This window comes from Sminthopsis crassicaudata, chromosome 4, assembly GCF_048593235.1.
Source record: "Sminthopsis crassicaudata isolate SCR6 chromosome 4, ASM4859323v1, whole genome shotgun sequence".
Taxonomy (NCBI): domain Eukaryota; kingdom Metazoa; phylum Chordata; class Mammalia; order Dasyuromorphia; family Dasyuridae; genus Sminthopsis; species Sminthopsis crassicaudata.
Genome location: NC_133620.1, coordinates 394703410 through 394728920, shown reverse-complemented (window position 1 = coordinate 394728920; position 25511 = coordinate 394703410). Strand labels below are relative to the sequence as shown.

The 25511-nt window shown below is 35.0% G+C and overlaps 1 protein-coding gene across 2 annotated transcripts in view; it reads left to right on the top strand.

Moving 5' to 3' along the window:
* The first annotated feature begins 301 nt into the window (after window positions 1-301).
* PLD5 (phospholipase D family member 5) overlaps window positions 302-25511 on the top strand; it is a 427293-nt gene continuing 402083 nt past the window's right edge. For both annotated transcript variants that reach the window (XM_074262516.1, XM_074262519.1), the window contains exon 1: window positions 302-953. In XM_074262516.1, coding sequence (XP_074118617.1) covers window positions 765-953 — 189 coding nt within the window. In that variant the 5' untranslated portion in view covers window positions 302-764. The remainder of the gene's footprint in view (window positions 954-25511) is intronic.

Genomic DNA, 25511 nt, shown 5'->3' with positions numbered 1-25511 from the left:
ACAAGATGCAATGCTTTCAGAGAAAAGATGGTCAGGGGGCACCACTGCTTATCCTGGGGCGGAGGTGAAGTAGCAGCCTGGGCGGTTGCAGGCAGCTGGACTCCGTGTTCCTCTCCTAACCTCAGCAGCAGCAATAGCAACGGCGGCAGCAGCTTCAGCTGCTCACTGCACCAACCTGAGGGCTGGCTGGAGAGCACCGGCCCCTCCCACTCCCACTCCCCTCCACCCCCCGCCGCCCGGCCGCTGCTACTGCCGCCTCCTCCTACTCTCCCCTCCCTTTTCTCAGTCCCCTGCCCCCCAGTCCCAGCCGGTGCCGCAAGGAGCCGGGCTGTGAGGCGTCTGCCCTGGACTGCAGCTGGCCAGGCGACAGAGACTGCCAGCCACCTGCACCTGGCACGGCTGCCTTCCAGGAGCTGGGGCATCCTCTCCCCCTCCCCCTTCTGGCCCCTACTCCCTTTCTTCCCACCTCCTCAAACCCTGACATCAGCCTCCTCCTCCTCCTCCACCTCCTCCTCCTCTTCCCCTCCTCCACCACCACCACCTTCTCCAGGGAGCTCAGCTAGCTTCCCGCTGCCTCTTCTTTCCTATTCCTTTGCTCTTGCCATTCAGCCCCACCACTCCCCATCAGCTAGCACTTCTGCCCCGGCTTTTCGTCTCCCAGTCCGCTTCTTAGCCTCCTCTTTTCTTTCTCCTCCAGCCCTCCTAATCCCACCGTCCCTAACATCCCCTCCCCAGGACAGGGGCCGTAGCCTTGTCATGTCAGGATGGAGATCCGGCAACACGAGTGGCTCTCGTCCTCCCCCCACGAGGGCTTCGAGCAGATGAGGCTCAAAAGCCGCCCCAAGGAGCCCTCCCCGAGCCTCACTCGAGTAGGTGCGAACTTCTACAGCAGCGTCAAACAGCAAGACTACAGTGCCAGTGTCTGGCTCCGGAGGAAAGACAAATTGGAGCACGTAAGGGTCTCCCCCAACTCCTTCAGGGGGACTCCTGCCCCCAAGCTTTGGCCCCCATCTCCCAAATGCCCCGAGGATGCTAGGGAGTTCTCTGGAGTCCGAGGTGGGAGGCTGGTTGGTTGCTTGGGTTGCAGGCTTACGATAGTAGAAGTAGCTCCTACTTCGGAGAGACCTCCTTGGGTCTCCCCTTTCGCTGTCTTAGTTTCTGACTGACCCGAGAAACTGACCCGGGTTTCTTGTTCCGCACTCGATGTGCCAGTTTCCTGTCTTACACTTTCTTTTCGTAAATGACCAGCCTGCGGGAGAGTGGACGGGAAAGGTTCTTTTGGAGCGCAACCCCTTGCATCATAACTCTTGAGCTCCTGTAGTGTTTTCTTGAGGATGCGGGATGTGTGATGGGGAGTGAAGGAAGGTGAGATTTGCGGAGGATCCGCTACTGTGGGTGGATCTGATGAATGTGATTTGCATTCGATGTATTTTTAAAGTGCGTTTATGATGCCTATTAGGGGAATTTTCGGTTTTCTCTCACGCACATCAGCTTCCATAAACTTGGAGCAGTTGTTACCTAGTGAAAATGAAGTGCATGCTCCGTCAGAGTTTCCCTGCAGTGTCCATTGTAATGAAGCTCATAGGTATATTCCAGAGTTCAGCCAAACCAGAGGAATGTGCATGGATCGAAAGAAAGCAAAAGACTAAACAGGTCACAGTGAAACTCCCGAAGCTGCTAGTAGTACTCAACACTAAGAACTGGATGACAGGGCTGGGTGCTTAAGGCTAAGTTTACAATGCATGCAGAATATCGTTCTTCTTATAAACGTAAGTCTGAGGCTAGCTTTATTAGGAAGGGAAAAAAAAAAACAAAACTACCCCTTTCCATTCCTACTATTCCTCAAAATTATGTGTATTTCATCAACTATAGAAATTATATTTGCTAGGATCTCCATAAGTCAATCCATAAGTGATCCTGGGAGAAATAAATCGAGTGCAGTACTAGTTAAGGTGGATAGGGTATCTCTCTGAACTGCATAATCTACCTTGTGCTATGATTATGGTATATTATAGTCTCCTAGTATTCAGGTTATATCTCCAGTTGTGATAAAAGAATAAGAACTCCTCAAAATCACACATTTCAAACATTTGCACAGGGTACTGAATTCTCTCTCTCCTCCCCATGTCTTTCTAATGCTTTACAGTTACAACAGGGCTTCATAGGAGAAAGCCTGTTAGCAGGGCATTTCCCTATTACAAATCAAAAAAGGAAGGTCAGTGCCTTTTCTCAGTAGGACTAATGTTTGAGTCTCAGAAAGCTTTTGAGGCTTTCAATTTGGTAGCAGATTCTGCTTTGACTGTGGATAATCATTTGCTAAGACAACCCCACTCCTCCATCTCTGATTCTTTTACCAACTGAAGTAATATAACAGCTTGTAATATCTTCTGGTTTAAAAGGCGATGACATCTGATAAAAGATGAGCACAAAAGTCAAGATAAACAGTTTATCTTCTTAATACAGAGAAATAAAGAGTATTTTCATACATTTTGGATTTTTGTGATATGTTGTATTTAGTATTAAGATGAAGTGTTCACAACCCTGATGTATCAACAGAAAAGTGTTTCATTTTATATAGTTTCACTATTAATGCAAATACTTTAAAAGGTCTATGCTTTTAGCTATTCCATTTCCTTTATATTACTGCTCTAAATCAATAAAGATAAAAGATGGGAAACTTTTTATGTGTGCTTTTTGTTAAGCTATAGACCCTGACTGATTTTATTGCTAAATACTTATTCACTTCAAGATAGTCTTTAGAAGTATTAATTAAATTACGTGATAATGGGGTAAAGTAAGTGTAGGCTTTCTGGGGTTCTAAGATTAGAGTGATTGCGCCACTCTTGAATGTATGACTTCATCATTTAAAATCTTGCTTCTCTCTTCTTGCCTCTCTGCTGTGCCAAAACAAATACATTATTCTTATATTAAGAAATTAGTGGTGTCAATATTTAAAAAAAACAAAACTTCAATGATTGTAATTTTCTGTTCTCCCCCTTATGAGATTGTGTGTTTCTGTTCTGATAATGCCTTATGCATTTGCTTACTTTTCTGAAAGGAGACCTTACTTCAAGTTGCATCTGTTTTGACAGCATGTTACTCCTCATGGAATTTTGCCAGCAATAATTTCTATCTGCTTCTGGAATCATACTTTTAAATCTACTAGGAAAAAAAAAGAATATGCCTATTTGAAAACTTGATTTGAAGTTATGCTCTATATACTGTACTTCATAGAAAACCAAGATGTTGCTGTTTATCATTGGCTTTAAATTATACTACGAATTCTATAGCACTCTTCCAAAGTAAATGTAATAGTTGACAAATCGCACTGCTGATATGTGAAATGTAATAATGCATCATGTCTGAATTATAATAAAATCATGATCACAGAGCAGGTAAAATGGATTTCTCTAGTTACATTTTTCTAACGAATAAATTCAAATGTTGATGTGATTGGGATTCTTTAAACAACATATAAAAATCATATTTCTAAAAGTAACTTCTGTACCCAAGGCCTTCCTTTCCCTTCTCTTTCCTTCAGCCTCTTCTTCATTAGAGGGATGATTATGATTTTTTAATCATATGGAACAAAATCAATATATGTTTATATGGAGTAGAGCATATGCATGCTGTATGAAAGTTGTATATGAAAGTTCTTTTCCTAAATGCTTTTAATGGTCATCTAAATACTAAGAGAAATGACAAAAAGTAATTTGACAAAGAAATGACAGAAACTAAAATGATAAAAAGTAATTTATCATTTTTGATGAGAAGTGTTTTCAGCTCTTAACAACAAGTCCATGTGTAGAAGTGAAATACAGAAGTGTGGTATTAGTTCAAACCTTATTTCTATCCCTACCTTTCTGTGTGTTCTAGGGTAAGTAACTTCATTCCAGTCTCAGTTTTCTTATATTTAAAATGGAGCAATTGGAGTATATGACTTTTAAGGACATCTTTGGGCTTAAAATCTATGAACCTCTAAGGAGAGGTGTTTTTGCTTTGAATCTTGTAGGATTGTTTCCATGTCAATATCAGAGATGTTGCTATCCACTTTTCAACTGTTACTGAATCAAGAAAACATTTTCAGGAATTAAGCACCCAATGCTCCCTATTGCCCTGAAGTCCAAATCTCCTTGGAGATAATGCTTGTAAAATAAAGGTAGCCCTTTTTTCTCTATGAGTTCATATCTTAGATCCCTTTGAGCATAAGCTAAGAATGTAAAGGGGAGATCTGACAAAAGTCATGAATAGAAATGCTGGAAAGAAGATCAACCATATTATCTCATCTTTGCAGTTTAGATAAAAGCCCTTAGTAGAGTTTGACTATCCTAGGGAGTAATTAAGCATTAACCTTAAAGCACATATCCCAAAAGAAGAAACATTGTTTTCTTCTAGAAACTCTGTGCCTGGCTTCAGGGGAATGTTTTCACCTCCAACTTGATGGACATCCCTAACCTTATTTGGGAAGAAGTCCAACTATACAACTATGTGTGCAATTATATTTGTGTAGTTGGCAGTTGTCAAATAATTTACCCAGTTTCCTGTCCTCTTTCTCTTCTTATCCCAATCAGGTATATTTGGTTTTTTCTCCATGAGCTAACAGGTTTGCCCACATTCTAAGAAAAGTTCTATAGGCTCAGAACTTCTGTCTGTATAGAGATAATACAGGGAGTGAATAAAATAATAACAGGGGAAGGAATAAGAATTTATTAAGCACCTATTATGTGCCAAGCACTATGCTAAATGCTTTACAAATGTTATCTCAGTTGACTCTCACCACAACCCTGGTAAATTGGTACTGCTACTCCAATAGAGGTTACTTAACTTGCTCAAGTTCACATAGTTAGCATGTGTCTGAGGCTGATTTTGAATTTGTCTTTCAGACTCCAGCCCCAGCATTCTATTCATTGCACCATGTAGCTCTCTGTGTAACTCAGTTCTATTATTTTACTATTGAGGAGGTGGAGGCTCATCAACATCAAATGACTTAGCTATACTTACATAGATAATACCTAGTCTGGGAGGAAAATTGAGTTGTTAGAAGTCCCTATATCAGTATATATATATATATATATATATATATATATATATATATATATATATATATATATATATTACTTTATGCCTTTTACCCATTATCTATACAAGTGAGGGGGTGAAGGAATCAAAACTTCTTCCCGGATAGCTCTTCTTTGTTGTTCAGATGATTGCCTAGGTTCAATTATTTGATGACTACCTGAATGTGCTTGTTGTTGTTGTTGTTGTTGTTGTTTTGTTTTGTTTTGGTATCTAATTCCTTATATCTGTTCTTAACTGCTGCCCATCTCTATATAATCTATGGCTGAATCTTGGTTATTTTTGATTCCTGCTATCTAAGCTTGCCTTATTTCCTAACTGCTGGTCAGTCCTAACTCCATAAAAGTTGTGAGTTCTCCATTATTGAACTCTTCAAGTTTGTGTATGGATGAATGCTTTTGAAAAATATTGGATGGAGATTCCTGTTCAGGTATGGGTTAGATAAAATGACCTCTGAGATTCTTTCCAACACTGATTACTTTTCAGGGCTTTAAAGTGAGCCAGTATTCTATTTAATTCCTATAAGAGTCCAGGGATACCAATACTCATTATAAAACTACTCAGACTGCAAGAAAACTGTTTAACCTACTTTTAAATCAAATGATAAATAAGGACATAAAAATTAGTTGAAAGTTATCAGAATACCCAGAACTCATTTGTAATGAGTCATGGCATTTCTGCTTCTTAATGTCCTCTCACCTTTCTTTTAAAAAATCCCTTCTTCTAAATGCAAATTTGTACCAGCATTAACAAGGTTTATATTATCCAGTGATTAATAAATAAATGATACAAGTACAGTTGCTTCTTGAATTTACTTATTTCAGAGAGTAGCAAAAGCATAGCTGAAATGGATTATATTGGACCAATGTGATGAGAGTGTCAGTAAGTATTGACATCATATAATCTCATTTCTTCCTCCAAAGAATGGCTTGGAGAGAGAGAAGAAAAGGAGATAGATAACTGGAGTAAATGAAGCTTTACATTTTATAATAAAATTCTTGCTATATATTTATATCATATGCCATAAAAAATGCCTAGCAAACATTTTGGACCTTTGAAAAATATTATCATTGGATCTGAAGGCAAATACACAGATACACTCCTAGTGCCTTTTTAACTCCCAGAAGCCAGAGTAAAAACCCAGGTATTGTAGTATGTCTAATGAGTTTCTTTGTCTTTTGCTTTGTATTGTTCTTTTCACATTTGCATCACCAATGTATTCTTTCAAAGAGTATTGACATTTGAGTTAGTTTTAAATGGCCTTTGATTTTTTTTTTTCCTCCTAATTTGGGCGGGGTTGACTTACTGAACTATAACATGTGTGTTTATTTATTTAATTAGAGATATTAAATTCTGGAACCTAACTTTCTGATACAGGTGCATGCTACCCCCATTCCTAGCAAGGGTACTAATTTTCCTAAAACAGTGTCATTATGATTTCCCATGCCTCTGCTAGATTTGAGGCTTAATCATTTAGTTTTCCTTGTTTTCATTTTAATGATAAAGTTAGATCCTTTTGATAACTTTTGATTCAAAAACTTTCAAGTCTCATTTTTTATTCTTACCAGCTGTGTGATCCTAGACAAGATCATTTAACCTCTAAGTGCCCTAGATAATTCTCTAAGACTCTTTAAGTTGTGGAGTGTTGTGTCCTGCTCTCTAGAACTCCCAAGTTGATGTGACAAAAAGTACTGTTGCTTTCTAGAGCCCCCACACCAGGGTGATTAAAATATCTGGCTTTCTAGAGCCCCCAAGCTGGGGTGACAAAACATACCATGCTTTCTAGAGCCCCCACACGGGGGTAATTAAAATATCCTTCCTAGTGGAGAAGTGATGAGGCACTTCCCCCGAGGATGGTGAGAAAATGGAGTCCATTTATTTCAAGGGCTTTCCCTTTTTTATAATGTAACAAAAATAACACTGAGCACATGGGACCACATAAGCAATTTGTCATTGTACATAGTTTGCCACCTGGTATCACTCTTCCACCTGGTATCACTCTGCCTCAATCTCCACACAGATTGTCACCATCCAGTGACTTCTCAGGAAGACCGAGAGCCCTTAGGAGGCATCCCTCCTAAGATGAACCAGACATTGTCAGCAAGTTCCTCTGGGCTGAAGGGTCTTATACCTTACCCAGAGTTTTCCTACTGGCTGTGACCCTCTACTGTGGAGTAATTGCCAAGCTTAGTGGAAATAGGAAATTTCTTTATCTTGGAGTCCTCTTCATCAATGAAATCATAGAGCTAGGCCAAAAAGAAAATGTGCAAGGGAGAATATAAGGGATGTTGGGGATACAAATAGGAAAAACAAAATAGCCTCCATCCTTGATAACTTGTAGCCTATTAGAGAGGACAAAGGACATATGCCAATAATTTTATATAAATTACTTATTTGTACTCAAGAAATCAAAGAGATCTAAAAAGGAAAAATACCTGAACTGGGGTGAGTGGTGAGGTGGTTTCAGAGAATGAATTGGCACCCAAATTGAACTTTAAAGGAAGGCATTTCAGTGGGCAGGCTTTTGGGGGTCAATTCATATTACAGGCATGGGAGATAGGCCTTTGAAACATAAGAAAATAATCAAATTGGAAGATTGTTTTGTGGACATTTATATATTATGTTGAAATATTCAATGTTCTTGTCAGCAGAAACTCAATGTTCAGTATCTAAAAGAATGCAATCAAAAGTGTTGAAGTACCTTAAAATGCCCAGACAGATTTCCATCAATAACAGATCCAGTATTTACCAAGAAAGTATATTTCAAAAGTAAAAAATAACACAGTTTCTGAAATCTTAAATGGAACCCATTTGTGACAATATGGAAAATCTTCATTATAAGCTTCATTCTGTTTTATGTTACCAAGTTTCTTTCAGTTCACTCTGTGTTTCCAAGTTAATATACTTACTCTTCAATCAATCATTCAATCAATAATTACTTACTAAACTTTTATTGTGTACCAGGCACCATGTTAAGCACTGGAGATACAAAGAAAAATAAAAAACAAACCAGATCCTCCTCTCAAGGAGAAGACATTCTAATAAGAACACAATATATACTTAATGAACAATATGAGATATAACTAGAGTAGATGAAAGGGAGTGGGGCAGATACTACCTACTGAGAGAGGGGGAAAGTGAGAAAGTCCTCTTATAGAAGGTAATACTTGAATTATGTCTTGAAGGAGACCAAAGATTCTAAATAGTAGAGTTGAAGAAGGATATTCCAGATATGGAATAAATGGGATGGAGTGTTAAAAACATAAAACCATAAAATTACTTTATTTTGGAAGGTTTGCTCTGGCATAATAATTATATGACAATGATGATAGCTAGCATTTATGTTGTACTATGTATTACACATTGTACTTGATGTTTCACAAATGTCTCATTTGACCCTCATGACAATCCTAAGAGGTAGGAAACTGAGGCAAACAGAATTTAAATGACTTATCCTAGGCTACATAACCATAAGTGCTTGAGGGTGCATTTGAACTCATGTCTTGCTGACTCCATGTTTAATACGCTATCCACTGTACAACCTAACTATTCTAAATTTAGCATTAACTAATTTTCTTTAAGTTTTCATAAGAGATTTAGCCATAGGATCAAAGGAAATCTCCTTCAAATCTCTGATCTTAAGTAAGTTTTCTTGCCTTGTAAAATAGTGATTATAATACTTGTACTATCAATGTCATAGATTCTTTGCTAGGACAGAACTTTGTAAGTGCACCATACTAATCATTTGTTATTATTAAAAGGCAATGCTTTAGAAGGCTGAGGTGGTCAGAAAACTCTTCATAGAAAAGAAAAGTTTTGAATTGGGCCTTTAACTATTTAATTAGGTATAGAAAAGCAGGAGTAGAGAGTCAAGGGATAACAGAGTTACTAATAAACTCTTAATTGCCAAATCCGATGATACTTTTGGGACATTCTGTATTATATACAAGAATTTATTGTGCTTGTGTATAGTCATTAGTGTAGCAGAAACAAAAGAAATTAAAATATAGTCAGCATGGGATAAGGAAAGAGGTGCCCTAATGAGTTGTGAAACATGTCAGGAGTAAAGAAAAAAGGAGGGTGAAAAATAGGGTGAGGTCAAAGAGAAATCTTGATCTTTGAAAACACTATACTATAATAAAAAGGGAAAGGGATTTGAATGTAGAAAATTAATTCTATATTGGAGACTTATTAATGGTATAATCCTTGGCAAGGCACTAAAAAAAACTCTCCATGCCTCAGTTTACTCATCTGTAAAATGTAGAGATTTAGCTTCTTAGTTTATCCCCCCAACTTTAAATCTATGATACTGGAATCCACATTCTACTCCTGGCTCTTCTAATCACTCTCTGTGTGTGACCATGGGCAAATTAGTTTCCAACTTTGGGCCTCAGTTTCCTATTCTTGAAACAAAGAAGTTGTATTAGATAACCTCTAAGATCTCTTCCAGAACTAAGTCTATGATCATATGAGAAGATTAAATGAAACTGGACAAATTTATGTGAACGGTTTGGAAAGGTCTAGATGAATTACAAAAAGGAATGTAGAAGCTTAAGGTTAAGTACTTGAATTAATGTAAGAATCTTGCAAAATATCATAATGTACATCAAGTATTTAAAAAGCATCTATCTTATGCCAGGAAACTGTGGTAGATAACATATGAAATATGAAGAATTAGAAGACCTGTTCTTGTCTTCAATTTGAACATTAAGAAAATATTTTTGAGGGTCTATTATATGCAAAAGGCTATGTGAAAACTACTGAATTGAATGAGACCATCCTTGCAATCATGGAGATTGTAGTTAGAGAAGTTGAAACATGAACACAGTATTTCAATGATAAAACATAGACCATGATCATTAGAATATAATGAAGGATCTTCAAGCCTATAAGCATGGGGCAGACTTATTGGAGGAGATGATATTTACTCTGGACCTTCAAAGGACTGGAAGGAATTGAACAGGCAGAGTAGGGGACAAGTGCTTCATTATAATTAGAATAAATAGAGTGAGCAAAAACTCAGAGGAGGAAAGCACAGTTTTTCAGAACCAACTGGAAATCCATTAGAAATGAGGAGCATAATGAGAGGATACAATTAGAAAGAGAGTTGGGGCCAAACCATTGAAAATATTAAATATCAGGCTAACGATTTTGCATCTTTTATGGTGAGTAATGAAATATCATTGAGAATTTCTGAGAAAATAAGTGACAGGAGATAAAGTGAGATCTGAAGGAAAGAGACTGTACTGTATAAATACCTGGATTTGAATCCTAGCTCTGGTGCCAGCCAAAATGGTGCTAGGCAAATTGTAGAGATTCTCTGAGCTTTAGGACCCTCGGTTGTAAAATAGAGATTATAATATATACTTTCTTATCTTGTTATTGTAAGAAAATAATTTTGCAAAATACTGTATAAGTGTGAGGTATTAGTAGAAGCAGAGCTCCAATTTGGCAAGGTTACTCTGGCAGCAGTACTTAAGATGAATTGAAATAGGAAGAGCTAAAAATGAGTAGATAATTCAGAAAACTTTGGTAATGGTATGGATGAGAGGTAATGAGAGCCTGGCTAGGGAGTTGCTAGTGGGAAACATATGACAGGGCTTATTCATGAATAAATAATAGCCTGATATATTATAGACCAAATGCCAAATGAATACTCTAGAAATTGAGGGAGAGGGCGATCAGATGTATAGTAACGAACCACTCAAGAGATCTTAAAAACAATTAAATACAACTTTATCAAAACAACACGGCATCAGAGAATTGTGGAATAAAACATTCCCAATTCCTACATCTCATCTTTATATAACACTAAGTCTAAGCCCTTCTCTCCAGTTGAGAGTCCATTAAAAGAATGGTGACTAAGAACTCACTATTTAACAAAAACTGCTGAGAAAAATTGGAAACTAGTATGGCAGAAACTAGACATTGACCCACACCTAGCACCCTATACAAAGATAAGATCAAAATGGGTTCAATGATTTAGATATAAAGAATGATATTATAAGCAAATTAGAAGAACAAAGAATGATATACCTTTCAGATCTATGGAGAAGGAAGGGATTTGTGGCCAAAGAAGAACTTGAATAAATTATTGAATGCAAATTGGATAATTTTGATTATATTAAGTTAAAAAGTTTTTCTACAAACAAAACCAATGCAGACAAAATTAGAAGGGAAGCATTAAACTAGAAAAAAAATTATATTCAAGGTTTCTGATAAAGGCCTCTGTTCTAAAATATATGGAGATTTGACTCAAATTTATAAGAATTCAAGTCATTCTCCAATTGATAAATGGTAAAAGAATATGAACAGGAAATTTTTAGATGAAATTAAAACTATTTCTAATCATATGAAAAGGTGCTCTAAATCATTGTTGATCAGAGAAATGCAAATTAAGACAACTCTGAGGTATAACCACACACCTCTCATATTGGCTAAAATGACAAAAGATAATGATAAATGTTGGAGGGATTATGGGAAACCTGGCACACAAATACATTGTTGGAGTTGTGAACTGATTCGACCATTCTGGAAAGCAATGTGGAACTATGCCTCAAGGGCTATCAAAAGGTGCATCCTCTTTGATCCAACAGTATTTCCACTGGGCTTAGAGATTATAAAGGAGGGAAAGGGACCCACATGTGCAAAAATGTTTGTGTCAGCCCTTTTTGTAGTGGTAAGAAACTGGAAACTGAATGGGTGCTCATCAATTAGAGAATGGCTGAACAAGTTATAGTATATGAATGTCATGAAATATTATTGTTCTATAAGAAATGATCAGCAGGTTGATTTCAGAGAAGCTTGGAGAGAGTTACAGGAACTGATGTTAAGTGAAAAGAGCAGAACCAGGATAGCATTGCATATAGCAACAGCAAGATTATACGACGATTCAGACCAATACCAATGGTCTTGTGATGAAGAAAGCTATTTGCACCCAGGGAGAGGACAGTGGGAACTGAATGTAGACCACAACCTAGTATTTTACTCTTTTTGTTGTTGTTTACTTGCATTTTTTTTCTTTCACTTTTTTTTTTTTCTTTTTGGATCTGATTTTTCTTGTGCAGCATGCTATTTGTGGAAATATGTATAGAGGAATTGTACATGTTTAACATATATTGGATTATTTCCCAACTGGGGGAGGGGATGGGAAAGGAGGGGAAAAATTTGAAAACAGTTTTGTAGGGATAAATGCTGAAAATTATCCATATATATATTTTGAAAATAAAAAGCTATAATTTAAAAAATTAAAATTTAAAAAATTAAAAAAAGAATGGAATAGTAAAAAAACAAAACAAAACAAAAAGAAAAGAAAGAATGGTGTTAATCAAGGTATAGTGTCTGAAGAGGAGGAAGTCATAGTTCTTGCAGTGTTTTCCCTGACCAGAGGACATTTGAGTTTTTTGTCTGATTTTGGGCAAGAGTAGAAGGACAGTGATGAAGAATTATAGACAAGATAATGAAAGAACTTAAAATCATGCTATAAAAAAAAGGATTTGGAGGGAGTAATAGCTGTCTTCCAAAATTTAGCCATATGGAGTAGGAATTAGAGATTTACTTTACTCTGTCCATGTTAAAAGAGGAATGCTGGTATACAGTGAGTAGGACTTATGCAGTAATAATAATACTGGATAAGGTAGAGAAAACTTAATGATGATTATAGTTGCCTCAGTTGGTAGTTTCTATCATAAGAGATCAAATCAGATCTGAGTGATCATTTGTACAGAGTGTTCTATATTCATATAAGGTTTGGATGAAACAATCTCATAGGTTCCTTCCTTCTGTACTTCTAACATTATAGAAAGAGCCACATTTTAATGACTCCTTCAACCTCTGAATTAATTTTACTTTTTAAATTCAATTAATGATAATTTATTAAATATCCACTACGTGCTAGGCACTAGCACTAATTGCTGTGAATAAAAGCAAAAGAAATTCTCTCTTCTAAAGGAATTCACAGTCTATTGAAGAAACAATCAAATACATATGAACATATAAACTATATACAAAATAAATTGGAGCTATTAACAGAGGGAAGGAAACAGTATTAAGGGGGATTAGGAAATTTTCTTGTAGAAGATAAAATTTTAAATAGGTCTTTAAGGAAGTCAGAACTTAGAAATGAGGAAGAAGATTATTCTAAGCATGAGGTGATGTCCTGTGAAAAAGATTCTGGGAAAGAGAGTCCATAACTTCCTTGATAATTTAGCCCCTAGCAATTTTGACATAATACCAACATAGACTCTCAGAGTTGAATGGGACTTTACTCTAGATGTCATTTACTCTAGCTCTATACCTGATACATGAATATTTTTTGCAGGGTGCTCATAAGTGATCATCTTGTATCTGATTGAATACTACTAATAATTGGCAACTTACTACCTTATAGCTGATTATGTCATTTGCCAACAATTATCCACCAAATAAAATGATGCAGCTTATTAACAGTTAGGAAAGCCAATCAGTAAGCATTTACTTAATACCTCGTATGTATGTGCCAAGAACTGTGCTACCACTGAAGTCATTATTGCTTTTTTATCGCAAAAATACAATTTAGTTTTAATGAGAGATAATGTCTTATAATGGCCATAACATCAGGAAGCCCTGTGTTTCAGTCATATCTCTGTCCTATACTAACTGCAATCACCCTAGCAACAAGGATATAATTTGCAGATAAGGGGCTCTTCTATGTTGGTAGAAGTTCCCCACTAGGAGCTCTGTATACTGATAAAATCACAGACTAGTGCACTCCTTCCCCTTTAATTTCTACCAAGAACACATTTTGATGAACAATTATGATTAAGAAAAAATATTGAGTAATCCAGATGGACTGTATTCCTGATCTCAATTCATCTGTCCCTTGTTCATTCTTTACTTTGTTTGAGTAGTATAGACTAGAAAATTTTAAGCTACTTTGGCAGCAAAGAATATGTCAAAACAGTTTAAAAATCCCTTTAAAGACCTGCCAGTCTTAATTATTATGTTTCTCTTACTATGACTTTTTGGTTTGGCTGTTTCCAAACTATTTTCATCCCTTTTTTATCTTCTTGCTTTAATCCATGAGAAAACTTGCAAACATGATTAAAAGTGCTGCTGTTTATGATTTATAATACAGGCTTAGAGAAGGAAGCAACATAGGGGAAAATGTACTGGAATTAGAGTTAGGGATTGAAGAGTTCAAATTCAGGTTGTGATGCCATCTAGGTGACTTTGGATAAATTCACCTTATTCACTTAACCCCCCTGAATCCTAGTTCTCTCACATAAAATGAGGGGCTTCTATTAAATGGGAACCTCAAAGGTCCCTTATATCTTGATGCTTTGATTTTGTGTTTTTCCGTTTTATTATTGTTCAGTGATTTTGCAGCCATGTCTGACTCTTTGTGACTTTATTTGGGATTTTCTTGTTAAAGGTAGTTTGTCATTTCCTTCTCTAGCTCATTTTACAGATGAGGAAACAGGCAAACAGGGTTAAGTGACTTGCCCAGAGTCACACAGCTAGTAAGTATCTGAGGCCAGATTTAAATTCAGAATGATGAGTCTTAGAATTACGAAGATTACCATAGAAAACATTATGAGTTGATTCAGTTAAGAAAAACTACCCTACCTTGAAGTTATCCTTCCTTCATCTATCATATGTCTATGCTATGGCAAAACAAATCTTTTATTAACTATTTAATAATCTATAAGAGTCTCATTTTGCTCTATAGCTCCCAAGGGACTGACATCAGTAATGTGTAGTGTCCTGTTATCTCTCAATTGTAATCCTTCTCTGGGAGGAGGTTTCTTTCTGTAAATACTTTTCTCTGTGAGCAGGTTTCTTGGGAGGCTTCTGGAGCCTCCAGCCAGAGTGAAGGTAGAATCTCGAATCCTCTTCTTCCTGAATCCTGGCTCAGAATCTCCTCCAGCTTCCCTGAAGTTCTCCTGGGAAGTCTTGTCCTTGACCCACTCCAGACTGCTATCCAGGCTCAATGTTGCCTCCTTTTATCCTCCCAGAGAATGGGCTTGTGGGTAGTCCCAGGGGCTTGTGGGAACTCCTACAGCCAATGGACTAGCTCCTTTTAAAGGTGTGTAAACTCCTTTTCAGAACTCCTTTTAAAGGTATGAACTAAAGGTGTGAACCCTGAGCTAGAGAATTGTTAAGTACAGACTTAGCACCTAGTAAGAACCTAACAGTAAAGTCCAGAGCAAAACAGTATACATTAACAACTAACCAATAAAATGGTCTCTTAAAGCATGTATCTCTTGAAATGCAACATTTATGGTGTTTCAATTCAGTTAATACCTATGCATAATTAACACAAATGTCCAAAATAAATCCATAATTTATATCAGATTAAGATATAGACCATGTAGTTTTATTTATTGTCTTTTCTTAGAAAAAATAGATCTATTTCTTATTTTTATAATTCTTAAAGTAATCTAGGGAGTTCTGAGGTTGCCTCAGCTTTCAAAGGATCCACAAGGTAAAAACATATTTTCATATAATACTAAGATGTTTTAATTTTTAGCATGGTAAGTATCAATATAAATAATCCACACAAACAAAAGCTCTCTGGAGGAGTCCTCAGCAATTTTTTAGAATGTAAAAGGATCCTGAAACAAAAACATTTGAAAACCATTGCTTTAATAACTTTATTCAGCTTATGTTTATGATGCACCTTCTTTTAGGTATTATTATTGTTTTAAGTTTTTTCAGAAATGTAATTTTGTACCTTTATCCTATGACACTATTTTTACTTTTTTAGTTTTTAGAAGAAAACTAGTTACCCTTAGCTATAGCAGGGGAAGGTTAGTGCTAACATTTTTCTCATGTTACACATCTTCTTAGTTATGTCCCTCTCACAGACAGCATATTATCTGCATAAATTAATCACAGCAGCTTTGTTATTTATCCTTTGTTCTCAAAGAGGATTATGACATCAGGGAGGTAATGCCATGACATGCAAGCGGGTTGGATTGAAGTGAGAGGGCCTATGCAAAGTCACCAGCCTCACTTTCTCCTCCAGAGCCATCTGGGTCTAGTGGCTAGACATAGAACAAGGTGACTGGAGATGGCCCTGGATGTAATGGACCTGAGGAAAGTGATTAAAGGATTGTAGATATAGAAGTGGGGATTATGGAGAGAGTACCTTTGTTGTGCCTCTCCTACAGTCAGAGTCTTACCTGCATAAATTAATCACAGCAGCCCATGAAGCCTGATTTCAGTTCAAGATTTCCCTCTTTCTAAGACTAATGATATAGGTTATCATCAATGCTGATGATATCACAGATCTAGAAGGACCTTAGACTTCATATTGCTCAAAGGAAATTACCTTTCCTGTTTTCCTACTTAGTCACACTACCAAAACAAATCTATGGTCATCTGCATCTCCTTTGGGATTAAGTAGAGGTGCACAGTAATGTTATGCATTGAATGAAAAGAGAATATGGAAGGAAGAGGAGGCATGTTTTGTAATGATTAAGGAAATTTCTTGACAAATAGTAGATTGAATTTGGAGTCATAGGAACTGAGTTTGAATTGTGAGTACTGTTTAGGATTTGTGTAATTTGGGGCAAGTCAATTTAACTCTCAGTGCCTCAGCTTTATCATCTGTAGATAGAGGACTGATTTTAATGTCCTTCCCAACTCCACTCAGTCTAAGATATCATCCACATGATGTCATTGGTCCTCTTTGAGAAGGAAGGATGAATAACATCATTTTAAGTGCTTAGCACTTAGCATTCTGCAAAGCACTAGGGATATAAAGAAAGGCAAAAACAATTCCTATAGTCAAGGAGCTCATATTTAAATGTGGAAGCAAGGTGCAAGCAACTAGAGGAATTATATCTATATATTTATATGTATATATGTGTGTATATACATATATACAGATGCATATACATGTATGCATATACACACACACACACACACTAGATGGCAGGCAATCTCATAGGGAATGTTTTAGCATTAAGGAGACCAGGAAAGGCTTCCAAGAAGTAGAGCATTTTAGGAAAGGGGCACAGAAGAAAGGGGAAGGGAAAAGGAATAAACATTCATATATTGCATACCATGCAATATATATATTTTTTTTCATTTTATTTTTTCATTAGAGGTATATATATATATATATATACATATATATATATATATATATATATATACCTCTAATGAAAAAATAAAATGAAAATAAGTCTTTCTAATATTGAACTAATATTTTCAGTTATTCTATGGCACAGGTGGAGGGGGAACATAATTAGGCTTAAAAATAAAATGTAAAAAACCTAATGTGATACACTGAAAAAAAGTGCTAGATGTGGTGCATTGAATGTGGAGTATCTTGGTTCAATTCCAGCTTAGCTCTTTACTACTACATGTTTAAATTCAATAAGACATCGACTACTCTGATCTTCAGGTTCCTTGTCTGTAAAATGAGGAAATAGACTTGATAACCTCAGAGGTCATTTCTAGCTCATGAACTTTTGTCTATTATACTATACATTTTTAGTGTCAATTTTGTTGATTAATTAAATTCAACAAACTGTATCTACTATATGCAGGACATTATATTGAGTAGAACCATAAAATGAAATTTTTTTTAATGAATTTTTGAAATCTTACTATGCCTTCAAGACCCATCTCAAATGACATCACCATCAGAAAGTCTTCCCATATTCTCAGAGTGGTAATGATCTTTCCTTTCTTTAACCTCTTATAGTATTTCACACTTGTTTTATTTATTTTAACTTCTTTAGTAATGAAGGTTGACATTTCCTTAGAACCTACAGTATTTTTTAAAATAATAGCTTTTTATTTTTTCCAAATACATGAAAAGATAGTTTTCAATATTCACCTTTGCAAAATATAGAGTTCCAAATTTTCCTCCTTCCCTTCTTCCTTTCCCTAGGCAACAAGCAATCCACTATAGGTTAAACATATGCAATTCTTCTAAATATATTTCCACATTAGTCATGGTAGAAAAATCAGAACAAAAGGGGAAAAACATGAAAAATTATTAAAAAGAAAACCAAGCAAAAATACCACCAGGGGGGAAAAAAGTGAAAATACTCTGATCTACCTTCAGTCTCCATAGATCTCTTTCTGAATGCCGATGCCTTTTTCTATCACAAGTCTATTAGAATTGCCTTGTATCACATCTTTGTTGAAAAGAGTCAAGTATATCACAGTTGATTATCACATAATCATGTTGTTGCTTTGTATAAAAGTTCTTGGTTCTACTCACTTCACTTAGCATCAGTTCATGTAAGTCTTTCCAGGCTTTTCTGAAATCAACCTGCTCATCATTTGTTATAGAACAATAATATTCAATTACTATCATATACCACATCTTATTTATTCACTCAATTTCCAGTTCCTTGCTACTACAAAAAAAGCTGCTACAAACATTTTTACACATATGTCCTTTTCCCTTTTTTATGATATCTTTGGGCTATGGACCTGGTAGAGACATTGCTGGATTAAAGGGTATACACAGTTTCATAGCACTTTGGACAGTCTTAAAGAGATGTCAGGGACACTTAGAAGTTGTGTCATGTCTAGGATGAAAAATGCAACATTTGTCAGACATAAAATTTCAACCTACATTCTTTTGAATTCCAGATCATCTCTCTATCCAATACACTATATTGCCCTTTATAACTGTTTTTATAGTTATTATATATTATCATCTGTTTTTATAGATAATTCCTTTACCTCATTGTAAGCTTCAGGAAGATAGGGATGATGCTTGAATTAATTTAATACCTAAAGCAGCACTTTGAAGGAAAAAAATGGTTTTTGAATGAATGAGCTCTATTGTGCTGGAAACATCCTTCTACATAATCTATTGTCTGTTTCTAAACTCCTCTTCAAAACCCATTTAGAACTTTTTAAAGTCATTTCTTACTATGGGGGTTCCTTCTCCTGCTAAATGAACAACCCAGAAGGTTAATCTAGTTGCTGCACTCATTTTTACTTCTCATCCTAGTACAGATTGCTGAAGCTAGGTTAAAAGCATTCCAGTGAGGCTCTGTTTAGTAGCAGCAAAGAGAAGGAATGACAAAAGACTATATTTCTAGTAACCTCACAAAGATGAGTTTTGATTTGTTTGTGAATTTTTATATATAAAATTATATAAGATTGTTTGTGAATTTTTACCACTCCAATACCAATTCTTATCCTTCATTCTTTCCTATTATCCATTATATCTCATTTGTACAAGTTTATTTGCATGTTTTCTCCCCCAAAAGAGTTTGAGCTCCTTGAGGCAAGGAACTTTGCCACTTAACACACAGTAGTGTCCAATACATAGTAAGTGCTTAATAAATGCTTATTAACTGATTTAAATTTTAAAAATTGATATATTTTATGAATGAGGAGGAAGAGGAAGTGTCAGTGCTCTGAGGACATGGGTGATGATTTGCAAATTCAATGAAAATTCTAATGAACTTTATTAATTATGGCAAACTTAGATTGTGTTTCTTGTACATTCAAAAGATTCCCCTACCCAAATCAAATGAGACAACATTCATAAAGCACTTAACGCAATGTCTGGAATATTATAGATGGTCAATAAATGATTGTCCCCATCCTTCTTTTCCTTCCCTTGTATAAACTGATGCATTTGAGTTTTTCCTTTATAATATTAGTAGAAATAAATTTTCTTTTGCTTGAATTATAGAACTTCACAGGATTGATGTTAAAACAGATTTTTAAAAATTTTCTTTTTTAAAAATTTATTTATTAGTTTTTGAAATCTACTGTTATAAGATTTAGCTTCTGTTTTTTCTCCCTCTCCCCCTTTCCTTCCTCCTTCCCAACATGTCAATTTGATATATTATACATGTACAATCATATTTAAAATATTTTTACATTATTTTTGTTGTAAAAGAAGAATCAGAACAAAAGGGGAAAAACACAAGAAAGAAAAAAATGCTATGCTTCAATCTGAATTCAGGTTCTGTAATTCTTTCTCTGGATATGGGTAACATTTTACATCATGAGTCTTTGGAATTGTCTTAGATCATCATATTGTTAAGAAGAGCAAAGTATCAAAATCGATCATCTTCACAGTCTCACAGATGTCTTTATTGGTAAATAAGATAAATGTATTTACCAGGTCAAAAACTTGATTAATTTTAAATTATGGTAATATTTTACTTTTCTGGGCCTCCATTTTCTCATATATAAAATGGGTGGGTTTATTTTTGATAGCCTTTAAAGTCCTTTCAGCTCTAAATCTATGATCCTGTATTTAAAGAGGCTTCCTGACATATCGGATAGTCTTCCTCAGAGCTAAAAAGTGTTCAAATTCTGCCTTTGATATGCCCTGGTTATGTGATCCTGGGAAAACTATCAAACCTCTTAGTACTGCTATAAACTAGATGTATTCAACCTTAGTCTGTAGGCTTCATGCAGCCAGTCACTTGACTACTATGAAGTAGATTAAAGCATTTAACAAAATAAATACAACGCAATAAAAATTGATACTTTCTCATAATATAGATACTATATTATTAAATGCCTATCTACCTCCCCCACTTCTGTTTGACCTAGGCAAGTTTCAAAGACTAAGTTGCATAGACCTACACTGGTGAAGAATGTTTCCTATACCACTTTAATAACAGATTCACTCTGCATCTCTATGTTCTGTAGTCCATCTCTTGATTTTACAAAGACTTGCTTAAAGAAGTCACATTGGTGGTAAGTAAGTAGCAGATGTGGGGTTGAAACTAGGCAAAATGGCACCATATCCACTGTAGCCATTATACTACACATTTTAAAAAATAAATTGATTGAATATTTAACTCAATTCAACAAACAATCTACTATAGGCAGGATAATATATTTAATAGCATCATAACTAAATGTTTTTTTATTTATTGTTTTGGGAGCAAGCATTGCAAATCAGTCCTGACCTTAGTAAATGAATGTTGTGGTTCCAAACCAAGACCCAGAAAAATCAGCTTGAGGCTCTACTGGAAAGACTAGAGAAAAGAGGAAACAGAATAGAGAAGGGAAGATACATATCTGGTCCATTATCTGGTAGATTCCTCTTTTAACTAATTTTCCTCGTTAACAAAGTGCTAAACTCTGTTATTTCTCTAACACTGAAGGATTCAAAGTACTTTCAGCACCCTCTAAATTTGGTATCTTCTAAATTTGGTCCCCTGGAAAAAAGCCTTATTATTCCACCCTTATTATAAAACTGATGCTTGGCACTGAATCAAATGAAAAAGATACTTTCCTTTATACTCTGCTAAAGATCTGGTATGAAGTAAAGTGCACAATCTAATAAGATTCTCATGTGGAGTTAGCATGCTCTGATTCAGACACCTTCCCAAAGACTCTGAATCTATATCATGATCTTCATATGGCTGTTGATATTCATTTTATTCAGACTTCATAAGGAACCAATAACACTTTCTTATCTGTGAAGGAGTACCATAGGTAGGGTGATAGTTTGACAATATCCTCTGCTAATGTTGTAAAAATGTTTTAAAGAGGAAAATCTTTTGTTTATCAAATTACTCATGAGGAAATTTTAATGATTGCAACTCATGGAGAAGAAAAGGAAATCGACATGATATCATATCTTAAATTAAATTTCTCCTCCAATAGGCCAGAACATGGGATTTAATACCTCTTTCACTGTCTTTTGCTTGCATGCTTCTACACTAAAAGCATGAAGATAAAAAGGATTTGGAATGAAACTTATGAGTATCAGTGAATGTGTTAATGAATCCATAAGAGTATTTCCTCTCATACATCAGGCATTATAGATGGCTAATTCTGTGGCATTATTAAGGAAGATTTTCTTGGTAGAAAAGAACTTTATCCTTTCCCTTTAACATGTAATTCTTAAATTGGTTGTTCAGCTTTTTAGGTATACTGATAGAAAATAATTATTTTTAATTTATTCATTTTTTCCAATTCAGAAAAATAATCACTAGGGTATGGATAATCACATAAATAATTTACTGTTTAAACTGAATGTTGCAATCTTTAGGATTATCATTGTAATAAGAACAGAGAGTCATTTTAATTTCAATGGTCATGGAGTCACAGGGATTTTAGAGATTGAAGAGATCTTTTAGATCCTCCAGGCTTACTCGATGCCCTCCTTTTAGAGATGGGCAAGTTGTGACCTTGAGAAACTGTGGCTTATTCAAAGTCACAATTAGTTGGTACAGTTTGTGAAAACCCAGGTGAAAACACTAGTTTAGCACTTTTTCAAAAACCTCCCACTTTCACTAATGGTGCAACTTTAGAAAATATGTGAGGTCTCTAGAGGGCTTTTGTGTTCTTATTTTTAAGTAATAAATTCTGCTGAAACATTTTGACTAATCCTTCTAATTAGAATCAAAATCTTGACTTTTGAAAGAAATATGCCCTGAGATTAATATCCACCCAACCACTAGACTTCTTGTGTATCAAATCATTTAGTTAAGGTGATTTACAGGGGTTAAAGTGCTTTTAGTTCAATCATTTTTCAGATGTGTCTTACTCTTTGTGATTCCATTTGGGGATTTCTTGGCAAAGATACCAGAGTAGCTTGCTATTTTCTTCCTTCTTGAACTTATTTTAAAGAAGAGGAAGTAAGAAAAAAATGAATTAAATGATTTGTTTAGGATCAAATAGCTAAGAAGTATCTGAGGCCATATTTGAACTCAGGAAAATGAGTCCGACTCTAAGTCTATGTATTGCACCACTTAACTGCCCTGTTTTATTGTTCAAGTCATGTATAAATCTTCATGACCCCTTCTGGAGTTTTCATGGAAGTAAAATTGGAGTAGTTTGCCATTTTCTTCTGCAGTTTATTTTATAGATGAGGAAACTGAAGCAAGCAAGGTTAAGTGACTTGTCCAGGTTCCACAGCTAGTGTCTGAGAATTCAAACTTAGGATTTCCTGAGTCTTGGCCCATTGCATTATCTACTGTGTCACCTAGCTACCACATTGGAATCATATTTATTTGGTAATAACATTTCTAGGAATTTAGTAGTAGCTTAAGAGTAGACTTTTTGCCTCCCAGAAAAACATGTATGGGTTTATTTTTGAGTACCATTTCTTTTTTCATGTTTAAGAAGACATATTTAGCCTATTAAAGGAGAATATTTGTAATGTGAGAACAACTACACAATGATCTTTCTATGACATGTGCTCAACTAGGCTTAAGAGACACAATTGAGCCTTAGAATCTATCTAGATGTCTCTAACCCCAGGTCTATTTGGTTTATTAATGTGATGATGAGAAGTTTCTTATCCTAGACCCTCAATGTCTAATCTTCTTAGCTAGATTTTGTGCATTCCCTTATTTTCCAACTTTGAATCTATTTTGATGTTTTTAAATCAAGGTATTAAGTTTGTACCTTAGCTCCATCTTATTTTATCATAGACTGGAAGAAAATGTTCCAAGACCATATTGAAAAGCTCAAAGAATATTCTAATTTATATGTATGTACAGAAAAGGAAATCTTGAAGTCTCTTTTAGCACTATGTCCTTATCATCTGGAAGCTTTTCCAGATGTCTTAATATAAACTTTCCTTTTGACAATTTTAAACTATTTCTCCTTGTTTTGTTGTTCTTGGTAGATTTTAATATGCAAATTACCACCCAGAGAATGAATGCCCTTTTAAATTCGTGGAGAGATTGTTTCTCTAGTAAAAAGGGGTAGGTGCTATTATTATTGTTATTCCCATTTTACAAATAAAGAAATTGGGACAAAAGAGATTAAATGACTTGTCTGGAGTTATATTGCTATGCAATAAGTTTCTAAAGTTGAATTTGAACCTGTCTTCCAAATTCAAGTCCAATTCTTTATCCATTGTGACATCTAATTGCAATTTTAGCAATATTAATGAGCACTCTTAAGTTGATTTTCAATTTGTATCTAATTTGACAAACTAATTGAATTTCATTTTCCCAAATATTTTGATCATTTGAACAAAAACTGTCATGGAGGTGGATAATCTTTTAATGAGGACATATCTAACATAAAAAAAGAGGAAAGAAATTATTTGAAAGAAAAACAGCAAATTAGGAGAAGAAAAGAAGGCAAGTTTAGAAAAAATATGTTTAAAAACTAAGAGCTTTGGAGCAACTAGATAGCATAATGGATTGAACAATCAGTTCTGAAGTCAAGATGATCTGTGTTCAAATTTAGTCTCAGATGCTTCCTATTAATGTGACTCTGGGCAAGTCACTTAGCCCTCATTGCCTCAAGAGGGAAAAAAAGGAAAGGAAGGAAGGAAGGGAGAAAGTAAGGGAAAGAAAGGAGAGGAGAGGAGAAAAAGTAAGAACTATGAGGGAAAAAAAAAAAAAAACAAAATAAAGCTATTTGGCAAAGTTCTATATGCTCCAGGTCAAAAGGCACTATAAATGATTCTAATTAACTATATGAATTCAACTAAGTAATTTTTCTTCAACAGTTAAACAAGAGAGTTCTTCAAAAGTTAAACAAAAAAGTTAAACCACTTTAATTTCTAAATTCTATAATCCTGAGGCTCACTTATCTGCAGGAAGTTAATTTCATTTCTGTGGTTTCTTGGCTGCTTTTGCTTTCAAGATTTTTTGTTTGTTTTTTGACACTTGCTCTACTTTGTTAAATTCTTGTTTTTATTATCATGATGATTGTTACTTTTATTTCTGGATGGAACCTTTAGACTGTAGGAGTTAAAGCAAAAACCAAGATCTTTAAAATTAGATAATATATTATATTATGTGAATGACCAAGAGACTCTGTAGCAAGTATTGTAGTATGATTATCAGTTGTAAAAAGTTGACCTTAAAGTGCCACTGTTTGTATTAGCTCCTAATATTATTAATAAAACATTCTCCAAACCATTCTGTACTTACTAGGGAACATTTAAGGCCAAAATAAAACAATTTTAGAGAATGAATGGGAGTTTTCCTTAGTCTGTTTCTCTGTGTTTGAGAGGTAACACTTTCCATTTAGAGGATAGCAAAGGGAAATAAAGCAGAGATTTAAGGCAAGTTTTATTATTTTGTTTGAATTAATATGAATTTTTAAGATAATAGACTGTCATATTTCTTTAAAAGTGCAAAAATTCATTATAAAATAAGTAAAGGTAATTTGGGATTTTTCTCATTTTTATTTTCATGACACACATTCCCATAGTTAGTGGAAAGTAATTGCTGATTATGTAGAGAAGGAAGGGAAAAGCTGCCAGACAAATTTTCATTGCAGAATGTTGAAAAAAGTTTAAAATTATATGGATTTGGAGGAGACAAAACATGAAGTGAAACAAGAAAAAAAACAGAAATGAACATATTTTATATGAGTTTGTTATAGATATATTTTGCCTATAATCATGTTTGGATTTGTGTGAATTAAAAAATAAAATTAGAAGTTTATAAAACACATGACATATTTTAAGAACTATTTTTTTAATTAAAGCTTTTTATTTTTCAAAATAGTGGACAGTTCTTCAACAT